Source organism: Coregonus clupeaformis, chromosome 6 (genome assembly GCF_020615455.1).
Source record: "Coregonus clupeaformis isolate EN_2021a chromosome 6, ASM2061545v1, whole genome shotgun sequence".
Taxonomy (NCBI): Eukaryota; Metazoa; Chordata; class Actinopteri; order Salmoniformes; family Salmonidae; genus Coregonus; species Coregonus clupeaformis.
Genome location: NC_059197.1, coordinates 45,143,162 through 45,170,947, shown reverse-complemented (window position 1 = coordinate 45,170,947; position 27,786 = coordinate 45,143,162). Strand labels below are relative to the sequence as shown.

Below are 27,786 nucleotides of genomic sequence, written 5' to 3'. Positions count from 1 at the left end.
GCGAAAGGTGTTCAGGGTTTCTGAATGTGGAGAAGTGAGGGCGAAAGACGTGCAGATAAGGAGGCTGCAAGAAGGGGGAAGTGACGGGTCTGCTTGAAAAGAAAGAAATGTCGGAGAGGATCGCTTCATCATGTGGAAACCTTTATGATACCACTTCACTCCTTCTCCAGTACTGCAATGGTGAGTTCACCTTTGACTTGCTTGCAGCTCTGAGTCGACTGGTTTTGATATGAACCGTGGTACACGGTGGTGGGACTGTAGGTTTTCATGCACCTGTTTGCAGGTTCGCTACCAGTTTACACGAAACAGAGATGTGTCTCAAGCTACAGATTGTTGAATAGAATGTTAATTTGCATCGTTAGAATGATCTATGATATATCCATTGATCATAGAGCAGGCTGTCGTGAACTTCGTTTACCCACTGTTATATTGTGATAGGTGTAACCCAGAGCAATGTAGCCATGTATTTATAAAAATATGGCTCTGGTGTAGCCTATTGTCGACCTGCAAACCCTCTTTGACTATATGTAAACATTATCTGGCTGGGGGGAAACAGATAAGCTATCTCTATGATATTTAATAGTGGAACTATTTGCATATTATGCTTTTACTGTTTCAGATCAAGTTTCATTGCCTTAGAGAGAAGAGTGACAGATGAAGTACACTGTTGTGGCTTCATCTCTGTGTTGTAAATTAGAGAATGGTGTTCACTTTTTGAGGGGCAGCAGGGGCTGGACATGACTGTAGTGTAAAGAGCGATTATAACAATACAGCTAATCAAAGAAAAGCTGATGCAATAATGCGGTAACTGGCCACATCAAAAGACCAGGTTCATGCATGTCCAGTGTCCACTGAGTGTGAGAAGAAAACAAACCACACACCATTGGTAATATCTTTTTACTCTACAGTATTTATTTATATTTTATGCACCCATGGTATCCAATAAAATGTTGAACTGAGAGTAAACATAGGATATTTGAATGGATGTGTAGCGTAATTAAATAGACTTGAAAGTTATTAAATGTATTGCTGAACAAAAATCTGTGAAACAGAGGTTCTGTGTATTGGGCTACATGTAGCCCTATAAGTAGAAGATAGCCTATCTTAAAACCATATTGAGTGGCAGGTGGACAGACATGGAGAGAGGCATGTCATCTGTTCAAATGGCCAGGCTGTCCTGACCCTGTAAGCCTGAGAATATATTTCCCATGGCAGGGTCTGCAATGCCCAGCACCCAGCCTGGGTGTCCTGCCATGGTCTCCAATGGCCACTGCCTACCCAGCTAGCACATAACGTTCTGAGAACCATATGTTTCTTAGAGCTTGGTGAGAGTGTGGTTGTCCAATGGTTATTTTGCATACAACCTTCCCACAACTTTCTGGGAATGGTGCAGGACTGTTGCTTGGCTTTGGAACATTCTCAGCACATTTAAGTCACTTGACAAAAAAAACGTTATTTTCTTGGTATTTCATTACTTTAACAGAACGTTTCCTAAAAGTTCAAACATGGTTACATTTAATTTCAATTTTGGTAATGTTCTAGCCTCGTACAAACCATCCTGATCTCGCAAGCTTACATTCTGTTTCGCTACACGGATACACTTTGGTCACAACAAGATTCAAACCGTTTGAGCCCCTCCCTTCTATCCACCGTATGGCCGGACGAATCAGCATCCTCTGATAATCTGGGGGCGCAGAAGTCGAAGGACATAGGACATAAATTAATTGTAAGAACAGCAAATAACTGCATTAAAATATTTTCTCAGGGGAGACATTTTCTAATCAAATCACATTTTATTTGTCATATATGCCTTACCGTGAAATGCTTACTTACAAGCCCTAAATCAACAATGCAGTTTTAAGAAAATAAGAGTTAAGAAAATATTAACTAAATAAAGTAAAAAAAGTAACACAATAAAATAACAATAACGAGGCTATATACAGGGGGTACCGGTACAGAGTCAATGTGGGGGGTACAGGTTAGTCGAGGTAATATGTACATCTTCTCCCGACTGGGTTCGCCAAGAACTTGATTTACTAGCTAGCTCCGCTGGTAGTCAAGAAAATGGGACGGATCCAGAACCCAATTCTCGTTGTTGTCACCGTTGGTCGCCCTCCATGGAGGACCAGATCAGAGAGGCTGCAAAGCTGGGGATCACTTCTGGGGATCCATGGATGTTGCCAGGTTGTTTTCAGTAGCCCAGAGTCTTGGTTGCTGAACAACAAGTGGTGGAATATGCTGGCATCAACAGTGTATGGAGAACCTCATGAGGATTGTTGTGGATGAGGTTCACGTTACATACAAATGGTAAATATAACTACATAATATGATATTAATTGAGTCTGCGCTATGTTGAACATTAATTGGACTCCTAGCTAACTAGCTAGCTAGTAGTGCATAAGTAAAAATGAAATGCTTGAAAATGTCCAACATACTGTATCTGATAACTTATTTTTTATTCTAGAAAACAATGAGATGATACCTTTACAATTGTTTTACCATGTAATTATATATATATATATTTTTATGTTGTTGAAATATCATAGCTCAAATATGTATTCATCATTGTCGTTATTACACTTTTTTTGAATTTGTCTCAACAGATGTCCCAGACTGTTTCATACCCGACCATGTCAGTAACGGTTCACCTGACTTGAAGAGGAGTTGGCTGCTTGCCTCTGTGTCACAAATCGTGGACAGATTCATCATGTTTGGTGACATCACTGACATTGCAACCGGTGTAAAAAATACATCCAGGGGCCAACCTCTACAGAGGAAGCATATCCCATGCCCTATGCCAGGTTGCAGAAATGTCTACACATACAGCAAAGCAAGGGAGAACCATGAGAAAGAACATCATGACTTGGTAGTAGATTCAGTGCCAGATGCAACCAGGGGTGTAATCATTACGCCGATTCTATTACAAACCGTTTCATCTGTTGCAAAACGTTTTCCAACCAACTGTTTATTCCAAATGGAAAACGCAAACGAGAGTTTCTATTGGACAAATTCAGGTAGGTCCCTCCCCGTTTCATTCCGTTTGCTCTGTTTGCTTCCATTTGGTTCATAAACACCTGGAACACCTCAGCTTCTTGAAGTCATTTTTGAAGGGCCTGGGTCCAAACATGACTGAGCAAGCAGCAGACAGGATTATCAAGTCCATTGGTGTCCTCAAGGACTTGATGGACACCACAGACGCTGAGTTAGAGGCATCAAGGTCTTGTCGCATCCATTATGCTGCTTGCCAGACCGGGGACATTCTAGCCTTTGGGGAGGTTGTCAGGGAGGCAGAGCTGTTCAAAACCCAACCAGGTTTAAACAGAAACATTCTCTCAAAAGTGAAGTATAGTGAGTTGTTCCCATTTTGATTTTAAACAACTTGGGTGCCAGGCTAGCTGGGGATGTGGTTGGCTTAGTCTGACCATCAAACCCTGTCTAAGAGGTAGACAGTCATTGGGAGTTAAGGAGCAGGAGTAGGCTAAATACACTAATTTTGTAACTGTAAATATTTCTTATTGACTTGTATTTATCAGTACAACTTTTTATCTGCTTTTATCTATATAACAAAGTACACATCTAACTTTATTTATGCTTCTTGATTAATTAATAAAGTTAACAGTTGAAATTAAACAACACCACTGACAGTTTTGAGCAACAGTTATGACGGTTTGCATTTGGACAAGTAACAACATACAGATAGTAACAAAGACTCATTTCTGTGCAGTCATTCAACTAACTAACTAACTACTATAGAACAACAATTTCCGCAGCTAAAATTGTGCCTTACATTTTCAGCCTTAAGTAACCTTCTGTCTTATGCCTTCAGAAAGTATTCACACCCCTTGACTTTTTCCACATTTTGTCCTGTTACAGCCTGAATTGAAAATGTATTACATTTAGATTTTTTTGTCACTGGCCTACACACAATACCCCATAATGTCAAAGTGGAATTATGTTTTTAGAAATTAATACAAAATTAAAAGCTGTCTTGAGTCAATAAGAATTCAACCCCTTTATTATGACAAGCCTAAATAAGTTCATAAGTAAAAATGTTCTTAACAAGTCACATAATAAGTTGTATGGACTCACTCTGTGTGCAATAATAGTGTTTAACATTATTTTTTAATGACTAGTACCTCATCTCTGTACCCCAAACATACAATTATCTGTAAGGTCCCTCAGTCGTGCAGTGGATTCCAAACACAGATTCAACCAGGGAGGAATTCCAATGCCTCGCAAAGAAGGGCACCTATTGGTAGATGGGTAAAACATAAAAAAAGTAGACATTGAATATCTCTTTGAGCATGGTGAAATGATTAATTACACTTTGGATGGTGTATCAGTACACCCAGTCACTACAAAGATACAGGCGTCCTTCCTAACTCAGTTGCCGGAGAGGAAGGAAACCACTCAGAGATTTCACCATGAGGCCAATGGTGACTTTAAAACAGTTACAAAGTTGAATGGTTGTGATAGAAGAACTCTGAGAATGGATCAACAACATTTGTAGTTACTCCACAATACTAACCTAATTGACAGAGTGAAAAGAAGGAAGCTTGTACAGAATAAAAATTATACAAAACATGCATCCTGTTTGCAACAAGGCACTAAAGTAATACTGCAAAAAATGTAACAAAGCAATTCAGTTTTTGTGCTGAATACAAAGTGTTATGTTTGGGGCCAATCCAATACTACACATTACTGAGTACCACTCTCCATATTTTCAAGCATAGTTGTGGCTGCATCATGTTATGGATATACTTGTAATCGTTAAGGACTGGGGAGTTTTGCAGGATAAAAAAATAAATGTAATGGAGCTAAGCACAGGCAAAATCCTAGAGGAGAACCTGGTTCAGTCTGCTTTCCACCAGACACTGGGAGATTAATTCACCGTTCAGCAGGACAATAACCTAAAACACAAGGCCAAATCTACACTGGAGTTGCTTACCAAGAAGACATTGATTGTTCCTGAGTGGCCGAGTTACATTTTTGACTTAAATCTGGTTGAAAATGTATGGCAAGACCTGAAAATTGTTGTCTAGCAATGATCAACAACCAATTTGGCAGAGCTTGAAGAATTTTGAAAATAATAATGGGCAAATGTTACACAATCCAGGTGTGGAAAGCTCTTAGAGACTTTCCCAGAAAGACTCACAGCTGTAATCGTTGCCAAAGGTGATTTCTAATGTATTGACTCAGAGGGTTGAATACTTATCTAAAGAAGATACTGTGTTTTGTGTAGATTGTTGACAAAAAAATGACAATTAAATCCATTTTTATCCCACTTTGTACCACAGCAAAATGTGGAAAAAGTCAAGGGGTGTGAATACTTTTTGAATTCACTGTAACCAAACCAAACGTAACATGTCACACTAATTTCAGTGTCCCTGATTTACGTGTATTATGTTACGTCTAGCCTATGAGTCCAGGCTGAACGGTGACACTCAATCCGTTCCATTTTCTTGACTACCAGCGGAGCTAGCTGGTAAATCAAGCTCTTAGCGAACCCCAGCTGGGAGAAGAGCGAAAACAACATCTCCCTTGAGAAAAGCCTTCAATGCAGTTATTTGCTGTTTTTTCAATGAAGTTATGTCCTCCAGTTCTGATATAACTGCTGCTATAGCAGCATCAACACCAACCTCCTCAAGAGCACCAACCTCCTGAACCACCCCCACAGATTATCAGAGGACGCTGAAAGGTCCGGCAATACAGTGGACGGAAGGGAGGGGCTCAAATGGTTGGAATCTGGACGTAGCTAGGGTTAGTACATTGTTGATATAGTCCCAAATGTTTTGCATGTCAGTAATCAAGTTTTCAAGATATATAACTTTCAAAATACAGAAATACAGCCGGTATGATGCTTTGAAAGTTATATATCTTGAAAACTTGATTGCTGACATTCAAAACACTTTGGGGCTATAGCAACAATGAACTAATGAAACAAATACCAAAATATAATTTTTCAGTTTTCCTTTAGTTGTGTTGTCCCGTGCCCACTAATATGCCACACCTGATCTTCATGAGTGCTTGTTTCCTTTAAAATGGGGTTTGTTTGAATAGACTAAAATTAACAGCTTTTTATGCTTAAAAAACATGGCATGCTAGTTCCCTCCTGGTGGTGCAGTGGACTAATTCCATGGATAGAGAACAGAAGATTATAGTTTAAATCTCACTGGTGCCGTGTCACAATAAACAATAAATGTTTGCATAAATAATGCATAAGGAAATGAATTTCCATGTGGCCTATCTGTGCTCGAAGTTCAAAAAAGTTAACCCAAAATAAGCTAGCAATGTTATTGAAAATCATATTGAAACATTCAGTGAATGTTTTAAGGAAGTTATTCAAAAACCCCTCCAAATAATATATAATTTCCATTCTCAGAGCAATAATAACCCCCCAACCCCCCCCCACAAAAAAAAGAAACATACATGATGTTTTATTGTCACATACACCGGATAGGTGCAGTGAAATGAAGGAACCAGAGTAAAACGTTCTCAGAACCTCAATGCAACCTAAAAATAAACGTTCCCAAAACATTCAACATTTTCACTTCTGTTCTCAGAACATTTGGGTAGCCTGGATGTGCTGCGGATCGCCCCAGACGGTGGAATACAGAGGGGAGCAGCTCAGCTCCTCCGGCAAAAGGAGGTAGAATTGGCTTTGGAGCCATCTTGGTCAGGGTTGACCAGCTCCTTTACTGGTTGCTGCCTTTGTGTGTGACCAAAGCTCTAGTCTGGTGCTGGTGGTGACGATTTAGCTCCTAGTGTCACTAGAGGTTAAGCACTTTAACAGCTGAGATAGCAATTGAGTGTACAGGTGTATTTTATCCCACAACAAGCTATTGATTATTATGAATGCAAACAATAGAAAGTAAAAGGCTTGCCAAGGTAAATGTACTTTAACTTGTGACCATCTGGCCCATTTGTGTTATTGACTGCCTCAGACGGCGTGCAACAACAATGGTTAATCTGTTATGAAATCTCAGACCTACAGGTCGGCGTTCAGGTGTCTTAACCGTTGGCTCACATGGTGTGACAGCAGGTAGTAGGATCCCCTCTAGGGTTTGCTCACATTGTTACTAATGTAGATGCTGGTCCCAGTGGTGTGTGTGTTATTGATAGAGAAAACCTCAGTGACTTCCTTGGAGATGAAGGGAGGGGGCTAAATTGTGTCTGTCATTCTGTCAGTGATAGTATGGACGGTATAATTCTAGCCATGCCATTGTGTGCCTGATGTGAGCACATACACATTTATATGTGTGTGAGTGAGTGTGTTTGTGTGTCATGAATGGAGGAGACTCGGATCCCACCCACTGCAGTCTCACTTCCTGTTAGTGCCTGGCTGTTTCTGCAGCAGTGTATCGGTCTGGCCCCCAGCCAAGCCAGCCTCTCTCCCAGCCTCTGGCTGCATCCACTGCTGCCGCTGTGGAGGCAGGGCTGCAGGGAGCAGTGTCCTGTTACAAACAGTGACTCGCCTGTCTCTTTGTGAGCTGCACGTACCGCTAGGGAGGAGGAGGAGGAGAATAAGTAGGAGGAGGGGGGGTTGGTCCAAGAAGAGGCACTGGCTGTAGAGGAGAGGAGGGAAAAACCCTACATCAGAAAGAAGCCCAGACTTGGCATCCCGAGAGTCCCCAAGAGAGCTAAGGAGAGGAGAGCAGGCTGTCTGACTGAGTGACTGGCTGGCTGAGTGACTGAGTGACTGAGTATGACAGGTAAGGGAAGCCCAGAGCCCTATTAATATTTCAGCAGGCTTTGGTTTCGCCCCTGACCTCCATTGTCCTCTCGCATCCCACAGGGGTTCATCCCTGTCCACGTTACGCCATAGAGCTAACCTTCCCTCCTCTCATTCCCTCTCTCCTCTCCCCATTTAGTCATTTTCATATTATATCATTAGTAGCCATGCGTTTTTAACACAGCTGCCACCTGCTTTAACTGTGCTAGCTGTAGCTGTCCTTTGCCTGTGCTGTGTCATCTGCTGGAGGCAGTAAAGAGAAAGTTATTGAGTATGCATCATAAGCCTGCAGTCTGTCGGACAGCTACTGTGTGTAAAGTGCGAGGGGGAAGGTTGTTTCATTAACAAAGTAATGGGATGGCGTTCATGTGGAATCATTGTTGAATAATTAGGTAGGTTTAAATGAATGAATGATCACACTTAAATCATTACCAGAAACGTTTCAAACAGGTGTTTTAGTTTGTGACATGGGGATGGGTGGAGTAAACCTCCATAGCTGTGGTTGTTTTGTAACTTGGCCGTTCAGAGGCAGTGTTATTTACATTTGCTGCAGAGGCGATTGAAATCTATCAATGCTTTCTTTACTCAGCAGATTTCAAATGATGACCAAGGTTATAAATCACGCCATGGTTAATTGACAGCATCAGCCAAGTAATTCCATTTGGGAAAATTGAATTACTTGAAAAACTATACCTAAGTCCTCATAGAATCCAATAGGTATTTGTCATGTCGGAGTATCCAGTTTGACATGTTCTTTCATTTCCCCTCCTGCTGAATAAAAACCTCTAACAGATGTGGGGATTTTTAAAGTCAAACTCTCCACTATGCCCAATTTGAATATGTGTGTTCTTCCACAATATTTCTGACTGAGAGATGAGATAATTGGTTCCACTGGGTCAGACATATTACAGGCAGAGTAAATAGGCATGTCAGTCGGAGCAGCATTATACTAAGAAATCCTGTTGGTAGTACTATTGGGGTATTAGTCCAGGTAGAATTATCATATGCAAATATCCTTCTACAAAGACACATTCATCTAACAATGGCTCTTGTTCATTTGAATGGCATATGATGATAACAAATACGGAAATGTTGTCAAGTGGCAAACAGTCGTCAACTCAACATTATACGGTATGTACAGCATGCTGTTACATTGTCACAGAATCTGTTTTAACTGCATTGTTTTGTTGAAAGACATTTGAAAACATTGTCAGACCTTTCAGTTACAGTGCATCCTATCTGATATTGCAGAGGTCAGCATTGGAGCTGAAACAGAGGATTACATTGGACAGCCAAATGATGTCATCCCAGTGAAGGACGAGAAGTTAGGGTCTAGCTAGCATCACACAAAGGTGCATAAAGATTTTTTTCAAATTGCCGGCGTCTTGGAGGTATAACTGGGGTCAGGGATAATGTGCTAATGACTACACACAAAATGGTGAAGGACAGCAATGTACAATACAGTTAACTTAGCAAACGAGGCATTTGTGTTAAGTGCACGGGGGCCGCCATCTTTATGCACCTCCGCTATTCTTCAGAGATGTAGAGACAAAATCTTCAAAACGGGGTTGGCCTCCATTTTGTTTCAAACAAATACCGCTTTTCATCTCTGTCAGAAACCCCAGCACTGTCTTTTTTGGTGTTCTTTGCTGTAGGAATCTAAGACCAACATATTGTTTGTCAAGGAAGTAGCCTAGTGTAATCTTTATTAGCAAAAACTAACACATAAAGCTTGGAGAATTATGCAAATTCCTGCTGCTGTACTGGGTGAACCACAAAACACCTTTGTTCCATCCTCCTGACACCACCTCTGTCTGTCTCTCTGTCTGTTTTTACTTCTCTCTCTCTCTCTCTCTCTCTCTCTCTCTCTCTCTCTCTCTCTCTCTCTCTCTCTCTCTCTCTCTCTCTCTCTCTCTCTCTCTCTCTCTCTCTCTCTCTCTCTCTCTCTCTCTCTCTCTCTCTCTCTCTCTCTCTCTCTCTCTCTCTCTCTCTCTCTCTCTCTCTCTCTCTCTATCTATCTATCTCTATCAGATGACAACGTGTCTGCGGGCAGCACCATGGAGGTGGACGACCGCCTGTCCCACCTGGAGCAGCGTGTCCAGTTGCAGGAGGATGAGATCCAGCTGCTGAAGGCTGAATTGGCCGATGCCCTGCGCAGACTGGGCTGCTGTGAGGAGCTCACCCAGCCTGGGGCCGGAGCCGGGGGGAGGAGGCCTACCGTGGCCGCACCCACCAAGGGTGAGGGGCTGGGGAGCTAGGAGGCAGGGACCACGTTAGACCACCTTAGTCTCGTCAACATACTAGCTGTAATAGATGAGTCTAGAAGCCTGTGATACATGAGGCTACTGCTACTGAGGATGTGGAGAGTGTTGGTTGCCAGCCAGGGGGAATTGTTTTCAGGGGGAATTGTTTTAAGATGGTCATACCAAGGATCAGTTGGCTATTTGATTTGGAATTTTAGGACTCCTTAAGGTATCAAAAAATATATAAAAATTAGTTGATTCAACATTTTAAATTGGCCCATAGAAACACATTGAATAACAGCTTCATACATGGATAAACATCTAGTAAAACTTTTTTTTTTTTATCTAAAGGAAATTTGTTCTGAAGTGTCTGTCCTATATCTGAGAGATATAAGAAAGATCAGGAAACTATAGTACCAGTCAAAAGTTTTGACACACCTACTCATGCCAGAGTTTTTCTTTATTTTTACTATTTTCTACATTGTAGAATAATAGTGAAGACATCAAAACAATGAAATAACACATATGGAATCATGTAGTAAAAAGTGTTAAACAAATGAAGATATATTTTATATTTGAGATTCTTCAAATGGCCACCCTTTGCCTTGATGACAGCTTTGCACACTCTTGGCATTCTCTCAACCAGCTTCATGAGGTAGTCACCTGGAATGCATTTCAACTAACAGGTGTGCCTTCTTAAAAGTTAATTTGTGGTATTTCTTTCCTTCTTAATGCGTTTGAGCCAATCAGTTGTGTTGTGACAAGGTAGGGTTGGTATACAGAAGATAGCCCTATTTGGTAAAAGACCAAGTCCATATTATGTCTAGAACAGCTCAAATAAGCAAAGAGAAACAACAGTCCATCATTACTTTAAGGTCAGTCAATCTGTAACATTTCTGGAACTTTGAAAGTTTGTTCAAGTACAGTCGCAAAAACCATCAAGCGCTACTTTGAAGGATCTAAAATATAAAATATATTTTGATTTGTTTAACACTTTTTGAGTTACTACATGATTCCATATGTGTTATACAATGTAGAAAATAGTACAAATAAAGAAAAACCCTTGAATGAGTAGGTGTGTCCAAACTTTTGACTGGTACTGTATATATATATTTTGCAATGGAGAGATAAACAATGTACTGTATGTAGTCTTTGGTAAGAATTTGCAGTGCCAATTGAAAAGCTTCAACAACATACATCTGTTTACTGAACCATTGTTTTCTCCCTCATTTGATGCCAGTGCGCCAACTCCTGCAAGCCTTACCATCCAAGCCTCTCACTCTCAGCAATGGTTATGTCCAGCAGAAACGTATGGGGGGATACCCTTCCTCCCCCTCTTCTCCCAAAAAGGAAGTGTTGCTGTCCATCAAAAGGTAAGACATTGTCCGAATGTGTGGATCTAATACTGTTTTTCTTGGGATCCCTCTATTGTGCATTTCCAAGCTCATCCTTAGGGTGGCAGTGTGGCTTTGAATCTACAGTAGGCGCTGCAAACTTATGACTGGGGACATTTCTTGCCTTTCATATCCCTCTCAATATCCTGGTTCACTCTTCACCATCCCCCTCTTTCCACCTCTCGTCTTTTTCCTCCCCCTCTTCCTCCTTCCCCCGCTCACGTATCCTCCCCCACCAGGAAGAGCATGTCGACGGAGCGCCTGTCCACGGCCAGGAGAGAGATGGTGTCTGACAGCAGAAGCAGAACCCCCTCGTCCAGCAGCTCCACATGTGGCAGGAGCAGGTGATTGTCTGATACAGCACAGACACCGCTAACCCTCTAAACACAGACACTGACTCAGCTAACCCTCGAAACACTGACACAGCAATCACTCCTGCTCTATCTGGCTAACTGAGAGAGCATCGTGTGTAGCCAAGCAACCCTCTGACTGACAATGATGTAGTCATTGGCCAGAGAAGACCAAAGTAGAGAGCACCTTAGCATTGCATTCTCACATAGGTTCATGCTTAGGCCGCTCTTTGTTACAGTTAACTATGATTTGTTCCACTTTAGCTCACATCAATGTCCCTCTTTTATGCACAAGACATCTGTGTCCGTAGCTCACATCGGTGCTAATATATATCTGTGCATACCTCATATACATTTGTGCAGTCTACCTAACATCTGAGAATGGGTGTACAGCTCATCTCTGATCTCTGAGGAAAATATCAAGACATCTTGTCACGTCCTAAGCATCCATATCTGCCTCACTTGCCAGATATACTGTAAATACCCTTTCTTTCTCCCCTTTCGATCAGACAGGTGACATATGGTGTGGGGCTGTGTTCTTCCCAGCTCTTCCTCGGGCTGACATTGTATTCTGACAGTAGAGGTCCCAAGGTCTCAGGTGGTTTTGTTGTCGTCCAATTTAGGACACTCTGATCAGTAGATCGATCGTTGTTTTTAACCTCTCGCTGTTCAGATCAGATGACAAAGGATCATTAAACACTTGTGTGAATGCACCACTGATGCATTGCTGTGTAACACCGTGGTGTTGTATTTCTATGGAGAGAGCATGTGAATGCACACTGGATGTTTGACTGGCTTGAATAATTTAAACCCCTGTATGTGTAATGTCTAGGGAGGAGAGGAGACAGCCAGGGAGGGAGGGAGGTGATATGACCTCTCTATGTTGACAACATACATCTAGAAATGCAAATCTACTGTTTTAACATGTACTTCCATAATTTGAGTCCGGTGCAGTCTTATGTAGGCTACTGTATTTAACAGCATCATTATTTACATACATCTAAGTAATGGTGATAGGGCGGCAGGTAGCTTAGTGGGTAAGAGCGTTGTGCCAGTAACCGAAAGGTCGCTGGTTCTAATCCCCGAGCCGACTAGGTGAAAAATCTGTCGATGTGCCCTTAAGCAAGGCACTTAACCCTAATTGCTCCTGTAAGTCGCTCTGGATAAGAGCGTCTGCTAAATGACGTAAATGAAAAATGAACAAAGCACAGTCGATTAATAAAGGAAGATGGAACTGTGTATTCACAGTCAAATGCTTGGATGGTTGCTTGTACCAAACAGAAACTCCCCACACCTGCTCATTGTTTGAATAGTAGATAACAAAATCTTTTATGGAGGTGCTATTAAGCTTTGAAAGACAGATGTATACAGTCAGTCCGTCCACTCCCTCTTCCCTCAATGAGCTCACTCTGCTGAGGGTGTCAAATTCCTGGGGCGTAGGTAATGGAGGTGTGGTTTCCAAGCAGAGGGGAGGTCCAGCAGAGTCAGGAAGTGCCTCCCCATAGGTGGAAAAAGTGCCCAGCCTCCGGACACAGTTAAAGTTAACTGAATCAACAAGGAAGCCTGTTAGTTGTCGACAGGGTTCTGTTGTGTGAACCGCCTTGCCAACACCGTGCTGTTACCTAACGGAAAAGTTACCATGAAGAGATCACCCAGGTAAATTAATGCTTTATACTTAACAGTTTGCAGTTAGGAAGGAGATTGTTTAAAAAGCCATTTTGGGTGGATGGATAGTTTTTTCCAACGGGAAGCAGTAACTTTTTTTAATTATGTGGTCATGCAGACCTTTTGATGCTTTTATTTTCAGTGGGGTTTGGGGAGGGGCAGCACAGAAACAAAGGCCAATAGTAATTTCCAACAGAAACTGTTTAAAGGTGCAATATGCAGAAATCCCTCTGCCATTTCCTGGTTGCAAAAATTCTAATAGTTTTGTGACAAAACAAGCAATGTATAGGGTAGAGAATCATTGTATTTAAACCGCTGTGAAATATATTTTCAATAACCCAAAATATTGTATTTTCAGCTGTTTGAAGCTGGTGTACAAAACCGAAAGTAAATGATGCAAAAACAAAACTTAAGGGAAGCATAGAAATAGCGCATAGAGAACAGATCTACCGCTTCTTAGACTTGCTTTCAATGATCTATAACATTTCTATGTGAATTTGGTCGGGTCGCCCAAAAAGTTACATATTGCTATACATAATACTATAGGTTGCAACTGTGTTAAAAACGGTTAAAACAGTGTACAGTAAGTATATATTTAGCATTTGTGAAATTATTTTAATGTGATAAGAAGTAGAGGGCTTAATGTTTCCAAAACCGTATCGCAAGCGAGAATTATTAACGTTTCTAAACATTAAAACAAAGTCAGGATTGTAGTTCACATGGTTCCAGTTTAGCTCAATATTGGACTAAAGAAGCCTAACAGTACTCCTTAGTCCAAGGACCTTACATGTTCTGTTTAAAGGGTGAATTGGATCTGGAAGCCAAAACAACCAAATACTCCATCTAAACGTGAATCGATTCTCAATTGCGTTACGGTTCTAGAATCATAAATCCCTCTACTTTCATATAACCTCACAATAATTTCACAAAATACTCACTGTACACTGTTTTAACTGGTTTTAACACAGTTGCAGCTGACAGTTATTTTCAGTGACAACACGTTTGTGGTCGTCTGTCTTCCGTTTACACACAGGTGTTCAGAGACGCAGATAGCTAATTAGCACAGGTAGTCCACTCGGTTTTCCGTAAACAAGTGCTGTAACATAGAAATATGGCCATGTGGTGACCCTATAAAGGTGTGTAGTAATTTAACCTTTTTTTATTATTATTTTTCGCTGATATGACAATATGGTCCTTATGTTTCCAAAACTGTACCGCAAGCGATCCGTGCTAACGTTCAGACCGACCGTCGGGGCTCTTAACAAAACCCCCCCGAACTGAAGATACTTTTGTGAACAGACACTAGAGTTGGCGTCTATGAATAGGCTGGGGGAGCTCTGTCCCATTCCAGTTTTGGGCAGATCCTTAATTACATTACGGGTGTGTGAGTCAACAAACCAAAAAGAATGGGCTTACTTAACATTCCCCCCTCGCTGTTGCAATGTTTCAGTTTCATTGTGATCGTGGGTGGCTTATTTATTTGGATTACTGATTCCTCTTGCTCTGCAGAATGACTATTGATTGGCACCTTTGCTCATCCACATGCATTAAACTTATCGACTGACGCGCCCTGATTGCAGACTGGCTCGATGGGATAGCTGAGCCTGAGGACGAGGAACAGATTGCATGTATTTGAATGGCAAATTTGATTCAGGGTTCTGAATGCATGCAAATACTGGTTGAGGAAGAGAGCATGATATCCTGTTGGACCACTTTTCTATCTCTCTGTGCTGACTTGTCATACAGTGTTTGATAGAGTAGGCTCTCAAAATCACTTCGCTGCTGAGATAACGCATGCTGTCATCTATTACTAATTTGCAGTGCAAATCTCAGCCATATTGTCTGAGTGCACAGGAACTTGACTCAAACCACTCTGTCCACTGCTGAAACACCATCCAGTAATTGCCTGAAACACTCAAACTGCAAGACCACTACATTATTGGCCCCAATTTCTGTTTGCTTTATGCTAGACAACTGTTCACATCAGTACAGACTACAACATGCAATGTTGTCTTTTCCTAATCGAGACAACACAATAGTATCACATGTTCCATGTCCTCACATTTCCCATGTGGAATGTAGTCTTACTCTTTGTGAAGTCTATGCACAATGATGTAATACTACAACAATCTGTACAGAAGGCCACTGTGGATATATTGTTCTCTGTATTCCGGTAGCAACTGGAATTTACTCGATAATGATGCTAGGTGATAAAGAGTACTTTCTGGTACTTACTTATTATGTTGAATTCTTTGAAGTAACTATCTTGTACCAAATGGTACAGATTGCTGCTTGTTTTAATGAATTGAAAAGAAACAAACACAAGGTTCATAAATAATTACTAAGTAAATGCCTTAGTGGCTTTGGATCTTTCAGCATCTCACATTGGACACAACAGGGCCTCTCCTCTTTTTGAAAGCCACAGGCAGACAAACCGGTCTTTATGTGGCCACTTTAAAGAGCGCTTTTCCCCGGCTGTCTCTGTGGTTGTCCCACAAACAACCAGTCTCCAGATATAATACACTGTAGTGGATGAATGCTCTGCCAAGGACAGAAATATGAAATCCTCTCTGCTTACTTTCACTTTTATGTTTTCAGTCTGTCAATCCAAATTGGATGTGCTGTGCCTTGAGAGAATCCATACTTGTATTGGCCCAAATGTACTACAATACATTTTCAGTTTGAATAGCAAGAATGAATAAAACAAGCTGTCAAATAAAATAATCTGCAGTAGTATTGTAATTGTATCCACAGTCTCCCTCCAAACTGAATAACCTACTGCTCTATACTCTCGGATGGTTAAGATGGCCATCATGGCTATTTCATGCAATTCATGTTCCCTACAAACCGAGAGGGATTGTTTCTCCTAGAGTCTCTCTTATCATCACTCCTGTGACTGTGTTGCCATGGTACTCTCAAACTGTCCTAGCTAGGCAATCTATCGGTGGCCTTGACAGAAACTCATTACTTTTCAGCTGATGCAGGGTAGTGCTGGAGAGGCCACTCTATAGGATATTGACTGTCGTGCTGTGTCTGTCACTCTCTCGCTCTTTATTTCATTCTCTACCACTCTCGCTCATAATAACTCTCCTTATTTTTCATTTCTTGGCATGGCACCAGTTGTATTTTCGGCTAGCCGTATCTCATGAATACAGTATTTTCCCTTCCGCATTGTGTTTGCATCTGTGAATACTATATTTAATATGTTTATGTAGTCTATATGCTCTACAGTATGAACTACTACTTTTTAATATTGCAGTACCATTTGGATGAAGCTAAACGTCATTGTGGAGCTGGTAGATGGGCTCAGGAATAAAGTAGGAGGTCAGGAATAAAGGATGAGGTCACTGAATAATTTTGTCCATTGCAGCAACACCATGAGTTAAAAACATCAAAACGACTCCCACCAAGTGTCTTGTCATAACGATCACCTTGACGTGTATAACAATCCACTGACTCTTATCTTTTTCTTGTTTCAGCAAAGAATGCGCTGTCAATGCAGGTACGTGTTAGCACAGCGACAGGCCTGTGTGTGATTCCTTTACCGTCCTCGGCACCCTTTTATACCTCAGTTTGACTAAAGAATACAGTGTACCTTAGCAAGATAATTCATTATAGTATATGAATTACATGCAAACAAAAACATCATTTCCAGGCACTGAGCATTTTGAAATGCAACCCCCGTAACAAGTAAGCGTTGCCCAGGTTACTACATGGAAATCCATGAAACAGGAGCACTGAAGTTAAGCATGAAAATGTCCAATAAACAACAACCAATAGCCTGTCTGTTATTGTTGGGGGCTGCATTCATTTTTAACAAGCCAATTACCTGCATTTTCCCTTGTCCTCTGTGAGTACTTGGGTAAATGATTAGGGACCACAGAGCTGCATGGTAAGAGACAGATAGCACAGCACACTGTTCCATTAATGAGCTCAATTGACTCACGTTATGACAGCAGCTTCAGCACTATAATGCAAACCATAACCGCAATGAGTTTTTATATGATGTTATGTCAGCCAAGAGAGACCGTATAATGGGGTACATTGAGTAATTGTAGTGCCTCAACATCATTTCTTTTCTGCAAAGCTTCAGAACAGTTTGAAATGACATACACTAAAGCTATATATTTTTGCTTCAGTGATTCAATGCACAAATCCTCCCTCTTACATGGGTGGGGAACAGATTTTGTTTGAGTGCTTATGTTCAAAAGGCTGTTACATTTGATTTGACATTTCACTACCTACCGTACATGCGATCATGCTTGCAAGGAATGGTATAGAGAGGAAGTGTTTCACCATAAAAAAACAACTTCCTTCATGTTCTTATCTCTCCCCCTCTCCTGTATCAGAGGATGGCTATGTGAGGATGTTCCTGAGGGGTCGGCCAGTCACCATGCACATGCCTGACCAGAAGAGGGACAGCTACAGCCTGGACCACAAGGGGGTGCTGCCTGAGCACAAGCTCAAACTGCAGTGGGTGTATCCTTCTGTCACTGACAAACAGAGAGTAGTGCTGCTAGGCATACAGGGGTGTATTCACTAGGAACTAAACAGAACAAAACAGGGAGGGACCTAACTGGATTTTTCCAATATAAACTTGTTATTGTTGCACTTTTTTTTTTTCGTTTGCTAGGGTTGGACTAATGATTACACCCCAGATGAACCTGGGAAAGCTCGGTCGGGGACAATGGCTATGGAAGCATAATGCGCATTTGAGAAAGGACATTTCAGTGTTGCATTACTGTCATCACACAAGAATATAGTACCACATTGCTATTTTGTGTAGTTGATCACCTCTGGAGACTAACTTATTTGGTTTTATTGTACTTCCCTTCCATGAGTTCTGAGATAGCATCAGCCTCCTACTGTTCAACACTATGGTTGTTCAGACAGGGTTACTGTTGTGGTCCTTAACCCTCGGTCGTCCAGGTATGGGTACAGGGGCAGAGACTGCCGCTCCAACCTCTACCTGCTCCCCACAGGGGAGATAGTCTACTTCAATGCCTCTGTGGTGGTGCTCTACAACGTGGAGGAACAGCAGCAGAGACATTACCTGGGCCACAATGACGATGTCAAATGGTAAGGCTAGCTAGTGTGCTTGGTTCAGCATCTCCCACTACCATAACCTTTTAGATGACTGGCGCAAGCACACAACTTTTCTTCAGGAAATGTACCTTTTCTTCTTAGCCTTAGATTTTACTCCAGATGGTGCAGCAATGCACGTGATAGGCTTCGCAAAGGGCAAGATGTTTCATTTGGAATTAATTTAGCTAAATGTGATTTACTCACTAGATAGCATTCACAGTTTCATCTGATAATCACCAGCTATCATTTGATTCAAATCGGGGCAATTTACAAGGCTTCCTGTGCCAAGAGAACTTCCTTGAATGACACATTGATTCATGATAAACTAACTTTATTTAAATTAGGTCCTGTTTGAGGCTCAGTGTCTCCTGTGCAAACAAAGGTTGGGCTGGTATATGGTCCTACTATAATGTCCTACTTGCACAGTATCATTTTCATACATGTTGGGCTATAGACAACTCTTTGATATGCCTGACCAGCATACTCTTTCATTTGTATTGTAGACTAATGTTTCAGTGTGGCTATAATAATGTAAAATGTACCTTAAATATATATATGATGTATCATCACAACACTTCCTCAAGGACTCTTGATACCGTATGTATTTGTTGTAGGGCCCATTATTTGCTTGTTGAAGTATCATTGAGTGTTTGTTTATTTCATGAGTCTTTAATAAAGGGCCTAATAAATGTGTTGACTTATACAACAGGCTGTAATGCCGTCTACCGAGACTGAAAAACAAAGTCCCCAGAGGACAGTGGGAAAGGTTAGCTTGAACTTATGACTCACCACATGTCTCCCGAGTGGCGCAGTGGTCTAAGGCACTGCATCGCAGTGCTAGCTGTGCCACTAGAGAAAACAAATAAGTAAGTCGCTCTGGATAAGAGCGTCTGCTAAATGACGTAAATGTAAATCACTGTCACTGTGCTCTCTTCCCGGCAGCTTAGGCATCCATCCAGACATGGTCACCATAGCCACTGGACAAGTAGCTGGAACCTCCAAAGATGGCAAGGTACATTTTAAAATCAAAAATGTTCTTCAATTCTGAAGGAATTACCTGTTCTGATCTCTTATGGGAATCGTATTGTGGTTCACAGTAGTACGTACATGACTGCAGTGTTTCCAATTTCTCTCTCAGACCCACTCTCTCTCTCTCTCTCTCTCTCATTAATTTCATTATCAGGTGTTAGAGGGCAAGGTACATTTTAAAATGGACACTTTCTGAAGAAATGACCTCTTATGACCATCTTATATTGTATATTATTTACATATATTATATATATATTTCACTGTAATGCATGACCATTTTATTTCTCTCACACCCACTCTCTCTCTCTCAGCTGTTGCCTCCTCATGTGCGTGTGTGGGATTCGGTCAGTCTCAATACCCTGCATGTCATTGGGATAGGCGTGTTTGACCGGGCGGTCACATGTGTGGCCTTCTCCAAGTCGGTAAGGCCTTCACAACCTGATTACAGACCTAACTTTGAGAAAGTAATTCATTATTACTTTGAAAGCATGTTCCATGACAATAGCCAGCATACAGTGCATTCGGAAAGTATTCAGACCCCTTGAGTTTTTCCACATTTTGTTATGTTACAGCCTTATTCTAAAAGGGCGGCAGGTAGCTTAGTGGGTAAGAGCGTTGTGCCAGTAACCGAAAGGTCGCTGGTTCTAATCCCCGAGCCGACTAGTTGAAAAATCTGTCGATGTGCCCTTGAGCAAGGCACTTAACCCTAATTGCTCCTGTAAGTCGCTCTGGATAAGAGCGTCTGCTAAATTACCAAAAAAATAAAAAAAATAAAAAAAAAATAAAAAAAATAAAATGGATGAAATTGTTTTTTCCTTCATCAATCTACACACAATATCCCATAATGGCAAAGCGCAAACAGGTTTTTAGAATTTTTTTCTAATGTGTATATAAAATATCATATTTACATAAGTATTCAGACCCTTTACTCAGTACTTTGTTGAAGCACCTTTGGTAGCGATTACAGCCTCGTGTCTACTTGGGTATGACGCTACAAGCTTGGCACACTTGTATTTGGGAAGTTTCTCCCTTTTTTCTCTGCAGATCCTCTCAAGCTCTGTCAGGTTGGATGTGGAGCATCGCTGCACAGCTATTTTCAGGTCTCTCCAGAGATGTTCGATCGGGTTCAAGTCCGGACTCTGGCTGGGCCACTCAAGGACATTCAGAGACTTGTCCCGAAGCCATTCCTGCGTTGTCTTGGCTGTGTGCTTATGGTCATTGTCCTGTTGGAAGGTGAACCTTCGCCCCAGTCTGAGGTCCTGAGCACTCTGGATCAGGTTTTCATCAAGGATCTCTCTGCACTTTGCAACGTTCATCTTTCCCTCGATCCTGACTAGTCTCCCTGACGCTGAAAAACATCCCCACAGCATGATTCTGCCACCACCATGCTTCACCTTAGGGATGATGCCAGGTTTCCTCCAGACGTGACGCTTGGCATTCAGGCCAAAGAGTTCAATCTTGGTTTCATCAGACCAGAGAATCTTATTTCTCATCGTCTGAGAATCTTTAGGTGCCTTTTGGCAAACTCCAAGCGGGCTGTCGTGCCTTTTACTGAGGAGTTGCTTCCGTCTGGCCACTCTACCATAAAGGCCTGATTTGGTGGAGTGCTGCAGAGATGGTTGTCCTTCTAGAAGGTTCTCCCATCTCCACAGAGGAACTCTGGAGCTCTTTCAGAGTGACCATCGGGTTCTTGGTCACCTCACTGACCAAGGCCCTTCTTCCCCGATTGCTCAGTTTGGCCGGTAGGCCAGCTCTAGGAAGTCTTGGTGGTTCCAAACTACTTCCATTTAAGAATGATGTAGGCCACTGTATTCTTGGGGACCTTCAATGCTGCAGAAAGTCTTTGGTACCCTTCCCCAGATCTGTGCATCGACACAATTCTGTCGCGGAGCTCTAGGGACAATTCCTTCGACCTCATGGCTTGGTTTTTGCTCTGACATGCACTGTCAACTGTGGGACCTTACATAGACAGGTGTGTGCCTTTCTAAATCATGTCCAATTAATAGAATTTACCACAGGTGGACTCCAATCAAGTTGTAGAAACATCTCAAGGATGATCAATGGAAACAGGATGCACCTGAGCTCAATTTCGAGTCTCATAGCAAAGGGTCTGAATACTTATGTAAATGTATATTTCTGTTTTTAATTTGTAATACATTTGCACACATTTATAAACACCGGTTTTCGCTTTGTCATTATGGGGTATTGTGTGTAGATTGATGAGGGAAAACATTTATGTAATCCAATGTAGAATAAGGCTGTAACGTAACAAAATGTGGAAAATGTCAAGGGGTCTGAATACTTTCCGAATGCACTGTATATGTTAAATATCCATAAATTGACTGAAACGGAGCCATTTATTTACATGATGTATATGGCACTGACAAATACCTGTCGTTCAACAGAATGGTGGTGCTCATCTCTGTGCCGTCGATGATGCCAATGACCACATCCTGTCTGTGTGGAACTGGCAGAAGGAGAAGCAGCTTGCGGATGTGAAGGTGATGAAGTCTCACAGACTAAACTACAGTATGCATGAGGAGAGCTGCTTTCCTTGGTATTGCATGGTATATCACTGCAATAAAGACTAGTCATGATTGATCATAAATCATCAATAAAGAAAAGTGAAGGCGTCAACAGTGTAGGCTTGGGTATAAGTAAGTGTTGTAGTCTGTGGTGCAGTCAGTCACCATCGTCTGCCAGTTCAGGGGTCTAATTCTCCTGTCATCCCCTCCAGTGCTCTAATGACTCAGTGCTGGCCACAGCCTTCCACCCAATGGACGCCAACCTGATCGTCACCTGTGGGAAGTCCCACTTGAACTTCTGGACCATGGAGGGAAACACTCTCACCAAGCGCCAGGGGCTGTTCGACGTATGTGGACGACCGAAAAACAACTTAACTTCTGTCTCCTGTTACAGCTGGTAACTGTAAAAAATATGATATTGTGTACACAAAGTAATTCTTGAATTATAACAGAACTGTTAAACCTTTTCTGTCAGAAAAACGAGAAGCCCAAGTACGTGCTGTGTGTGGCCTTTGCTGAGAACGGAGACGCCATCACAGGAGACTCCAGTGGGAACATCTACGTCTGGGCCAAAGGTCTGTTTGAAGACAACAGCCTTCTCAGCCACTTTAACTCAGTGCTCTGCAACCAGTCATTCAATTCACACATCCATTTCTTTACTTATATGAAAGCAATTTATTATGAATAAAGTACACATCACACAAGTCCACGCCAAACGTCCCTCCTCGAAGCATATTATTTGACAGCGGTTTGTGATTGACAGGTGGGAACCGGATCAGCCAGGTGGTGGCGCGGGCCCACGAGGGCGGGATCTTCTCCCTGTGTGTGCTGAAGGACGGGACACTGGTGTCAGGTGGAGGGAAGGACCGCAGGATGGTGCTCTGGGACCATGACTATCACAAGCAGAGTGAGATGGAGGTGAGAGAAGAGGGTGTGAATGACTCAGAAGGATGAGTAAACCGTATGCAGATAAGGACATGCTGTACTCTATATGAACCAAAATCAAAATGGCTGAGGTCATCGCTTCCCTTTACTTTTTCCTTAGCACGTGACGGTTACAAAGACCAAGTGTTTGTTAACTGTATAGATGTTCTTTGGGTTGTCATAATGCAACTTGAGAATGACAGATGAGATGTATAGTTTTATGCTTGTTGATGTTGTGTGTGCTCTTTCTCAGGTGCCTGAGGCGTTTGGGCCAGTGAGATCCGTGACTGAGGGGAAGCAGGGGGAGCTGTTAGTGGGGACCACCAAGAACGCCATCCTTACAGGCTCATTCCCTGAAACACTCAACCCTATAGTACAGGTACACAACCTCTCAATTGCCCCTGTAACTAGTTATGTCCTACAAATAAGTAGGAAGTATATATCTGTTTTTACCTGTTTTTATAACCCCAGTATTTCTCTTCTATCCCTTCCTCTCTTACCGTTCTTCCTCATCTGTCTCCATTTTGCTTTTTCTGTACACACAATACCCTTTCTCTATAATCTCACCTCTCTTGCCTCCTCTCTTAATCTCTCCATCTCTCAGGGTCACACAGATGAGCTGTGGGGCCTGGACATCCATCCTTCTATGGAGCAGTTTGTGACCTGTGGCCAGGACAAGCTTGTCCACCTATGGGACACCAACTCCCATCAGCCTCTCTGGAGCAAGACCATCGAGGTGCTCAATCTTCCGACTCTTCTCTGTAGCTACTCTCCTTTTGAATATACACCAGCTTCAAGAAGAGAGTTGTAGTTTGACGTAGTTGGTCCAAATCTGCACTTGGTTACCCTGCTGTAATGACAAAGGCACCTGAAACATCTAGCTGTTTAGTGAATTTACATCAGTCCATAGTAAGCGTCCTGACTTAGTGTCTTGTATGTGATGGGCACCATGCAGCCCTGTTGATCCTCCATGTCTCTCTCCATCCTCCAGGACCCAGGGCGCTCTGCAGGGTTCCATCCCAGTGGAGCTGTGCTGGCAGTGGGGACCATGACAGGAAGGTACTGTACATCCTCAGACCCTCAAACATTGGCTTGACAATCATTTCTTATTGGACAATGTCCCCAATTCATTTAGACAGGATGAAGGATTTGGTATGGAATTTGATTACATAGTATCAGGGGAAGGACACCATCAAATGATCTCACCTATACTTCCTCATCCTGTCTGTGTCTGTAGGTGGTTGGTGCTGGACACTGACACCCGAGACCTGGTGTTCATGCACACTGATGGCAACGAGATAATCTCTAATGTCAAGTACTCCCCAGGTACTGTACAAGAGACCGTCATTTACAATATCATATATCCCGCCTTAAATATACACATTGTTAATGACTCCAATAAGTGAAATCTCTGAAAATGGCTGACCATCTGTCTGAACAAAACAGTACAGGATTGTACAGTATTCTTATCCATCTCCTCCTACATTCACAACTAACCTAACTCTCCTGCTCTTAGATGGCAACTTCCTAGCCATAGGTTCCCATGACAACTTTGTTTACATCTATGCCGTTACGGAGAATGGCAAGAAGTACAGCCGCGTGGGGAAATGCACTGTAAGTAATAAAGACAATCCCAATTATAGGAAATTAAATCCCTCTGTTTTCTGAACTATTACCCTAACATCTTTGTGATTTTGTTTATTTATTTTTTCTCATAGGGTCACTCTAGTTTTGTCACCCACCTGGATTGGTCCGTCGACAGCCAATACATTGTAACCAACTCAGGAGACTACGAGATCCTATTCTGTGAGTCTCTTTTGTCCAAACAGATAACTCTGTCTATAACTGTAGTCTATGTAGTGTTGTGGTACATTCAAGCTTATCTTCTGTTTGTGGTAAAGGGGAAGCTTCCAGCGGCAAACATGTGACGAGCATGGACCTAGTTCGTAATGTGGAGTGGGCAACCTCCACTTGTGTTCTAGGCTTCAGCGTCTTTGGTGAGTCACCACTTCCTGTTTCAATTGTGATATGGGTAATGATGGCAAAACCAGACTGTAGCTTTATAAATCCAAGAAACAAAACGTATATGCTTCAACTGTAACTCACAGAGTTCTTTGTACAGTCGGTTCAGGTCACTCTAGCAATTGCCAATTGTGACAGCAGTCCAATCATTTTCAAATGGAGCTGTTAGTCTTTGTAGTTTTATCAAGTAAGTCTCTTGTTTCCTGCCTCTGGGCTGGTTTGGTTCGCAAGTAAACAGTCTACCCACCTTTTGCGGAAGAATGAATTGAAAGTATAGGAACTTAAGCATGACTTTTTTAACCGAGACTGGCGTTCAGTTTACCCACCTATTTTTTCCCACTACATCACTGGTTCCATCTAGGTGTTTGGCCCGACGGTGCTGACGGCACCGACATCAACGCCGTGTGCAGGTCACATGACTCCTCCCTGCTGGCCTCTGCTGACGACTTTGGCAAAGTGCACTTGTTCTCCAACCCCTGCTTCCAGCCAAGGGTAGGCTTGTTATCATTTACATCTTATACAAGTTTATTTTACAGTGTTTTCTCATCCACTTAAGTTAACCTGTTTGCATCTAAACATATGTAAGTTAATCATTCAGGGGGGACATACTAACTTCCAATAAATCTAATTTTTTACTTAAGTGGAAGTTAGGATTTTCCCCTCAATGGATGAATTATTAACCTTCTCTTTGTGTCTGTCTCCCTTCCTCTCCCTCCTTGTCACGCCATGCAGGCCCCAAGCCATACCTACAGTGGCCACAGCAGCCATGTGACCAACGTTGCCTTTCTCCACGATGACAGTCACCTGATCTCCACTGGAGGGAAGGACACCAGCATCCTCCAGTGGGTGGTCGTCTAGACAACCCTGCTGCATCAGTCTCCACCATCACCTCCTGCCCACCAGAGGGCAGCAATGCTGTGCCTATAAAAACACCCACCTTTAACCCTCTCCTCTCTGCACTTCTGTTTGATGGTACTGTCCTGAGGTGCCACTAGGTGGGGCACTGACTTCAGAGAATAAGCATGTCGAGACTATTTAAGGCTATTTAAACACAGTTGTAGCTGCTATTTATGTTGCAAAGGTCTATAGAGGTATATCTGAGTGGCTGTGGTACTCTAATATTGACTGTAATGTGGTGTGGCGGCGTGGCACCTAGCACTTGATACATATTTAGGAGTGAGCTTAAGCTGTGCTTTGCCTTCGTTTTGTTAATAAAGTTTCAAACCCAATCATATTTGAATACTCTCTGATACTGTATTTAAAGAGATATCTACCAAAGGCAGTGATTCAAATGGTGTACTGTGACTTTTAAATGTAGCGCTAAAATAAAAATGTTGAATGTAATGTACAATTGCAAACATTTCTGGTCTTCTGACTTGCTTTGGAGCCACCGGTATGTAGTTGATCATCTACTACAGTATACTCATATCCCTTCCTGTCAATGAAACATACAGAAGTTTCCAATTTACACCCTAGGCTTCTTCCACATGCCAAGATGATACATACTTAATTGTATTTTCACAAGTGACCCCTGCTGTGTATTGCCACTGTTCTCTTTAGACAGTCAACATGCTGTCTAAAGGGGGTCAAGGCCTAACCTGTTGTTATTGGTCATGAGGCTGATGTGGTGGTGACCTGTCAACACGTGCCTGATTAGCAAGAAGGAAGGTCATAGTAATCCTCCAAAACAGCATTAACGTCTCCTCAGGATCCTGTTTGTTTTGCCCTCTGTGGTTCAATCATATGGATGAAGTCATGTTTTTTCCTGTAACCCCTAGGTAAACAGACAATGTTCTTTATCACTGACCATTTGCAATCCTATTTTACTCAGTACTTCAAAACACTTGAAATGGTCATAGTTGGTGAATACAATTTCAAGTACTTTGTTGTGGAGTGTTTTGCACCAAAAACCTCCGCAATCCTACTTGCATCAAAGTAATTGCTGTCCCACTTAAAATTAATCTGTCAACTATTCAGAATACCTCACTCATCATTTATCAAACATTCCCATGTTTTACTGAAAACAAACAAGAAAATGGTGGTGCAAGTGCATTGACTGTGAACATATACCAAACCCTGCTGTACTGTATTATGTAAAACGGATCTCTACAAACCCAAGCTCAAGCAGGGAGGTTAGTGGATATTAATCTTCAAAGACGAAGTGCATATCTTTGGTAATTGGTTGCTGGGCAACAGCTGCTGTGGCTGTGTCGAAGCCCTGGTGTGTGGGAACACTAATCTGCCTCTTTCCAGGCTGCCTCAAGCTGCTCCCTCCCTGGTCCTCACAGTCACTGATGTTGGGGGTAATAATATCGACTTCTTGGGGGATATGAAACCATATTGCTAACATTTCTCGATTGGAATTTGGCGGATGAGACTTCCAGCAGCTGTGCCGAGCAGCTGCTTGTTGAGTGGCTTTTGCTGTGTTTTCACTCAAAGATTAAAGCCCAGGCTCAAAATAGAACCACTTCAGTTACAGAAAGTCTAGATCTTTTTCCCCATCTCTTCCCATAGAAATTCCCTCTAAGGTTGATGACAAAAATGACATTCTTTGTGGTGTAAACGATGATTTAGCAATCATGAGTAATTTGGTTACTATAAAGTATGTCTAAATGTTTTAAAGTGCCTGCTGCTTATCAGCTGTCAGAATCAAGTAAATCAAGTAAAACAAATGTATTTTATTTCAGGATATTTTTCAAGATATTTTACCTCTACAATTAAGGTAGAATATATTGTAAAATATCTTGAAATAAGATAAATTACTCGTATTAAGCCTTTTTAGGGTTAAAATAAGCAAAATGATCTACCAATGAGGTT

At 42.0% G+C, this 27,786-nt stretch overlaps 1 protein-coding gene across 3 annotated transcripts; it reads left to right on the top strand.

Moving 5' to 3' along the window:
• Positions 1-26,327, top strand: LOC121567423 (echinoderm microtubule-associated protein-like 2). 3 transcript variants are annotated; one of them, XM_041877453.2, is made up of 23 exons: positions 1-180; positions 9,764-9,970; positions 11,216-11,348; positions 11,609-11,713; positions 16,864-16,886; positions 17,734-17,863; positions 18,314-18,463; positions 19,412-19,481; positions 19,653-19,667; positions 19,810-19,920; positions 21,904-21,999; positions 22,236-22,370; positions 22,499-22,598; positions 22,787-22,941; positions 23,201-23,326; positions 23,552-23,683; positions 23,939-24,006; positions 24,185-24,273; positions 24,464-24,561; positions 24,666-24,753; positions 24,849-24,944; positions 25,331-25,461; positions 25,702-26,327. In XM_041877453.2, exons 1-23 carry the CDS (start codon positions 108-110, stop codon positions 25,825-25,827), a joined length of 2,457 nt encoding a protein of 818 aa, XP_041733387.1. In that variant the 5' UTR covers positions 1-107; the 3' UTR covers positions 25,828-26,327. The 3 variants fall into 3 exon arrangements, with proteins under 3 accessions (XP_041733387.1, XP_041733388.1, XP_041733389.1); XM_041877454.2 differs by lacking the exon at positions 19,653-19,667; XM_041877455.1 differs by lacking the exons at positions 1-180; positions 9,764-9,970; positions 11,216-11,348; positions 11,609-11,713 and adding an exon at positions 13,272-13,375.
• Positions 26,328-27,786: the final 1,459 nt, after the last annotated feature.

Coding starts and splice junctions, on each gene's coding strand:
- LOC121567423 (XM_041877453.2), top strand. CDS start 108: ATGTCGGAGAGGATCGCTTCATCATGTGGAAACCTTTATGATACCACT. Junction 11,714..16,863: donor TCCACATGTGGCAGGAGCAG/GTGATTGTCTGA, acceptor TTCTTGTTTCAG/CAAAGAATGCGCTGTCAATG. Junction 25,462..25,701: donor ACCCCTGCTTCCAGCCAAGG/GTAGGCTTGTTA, acceptor CACGCCATGCAG/GCCCCAAGCCATACCTACAG.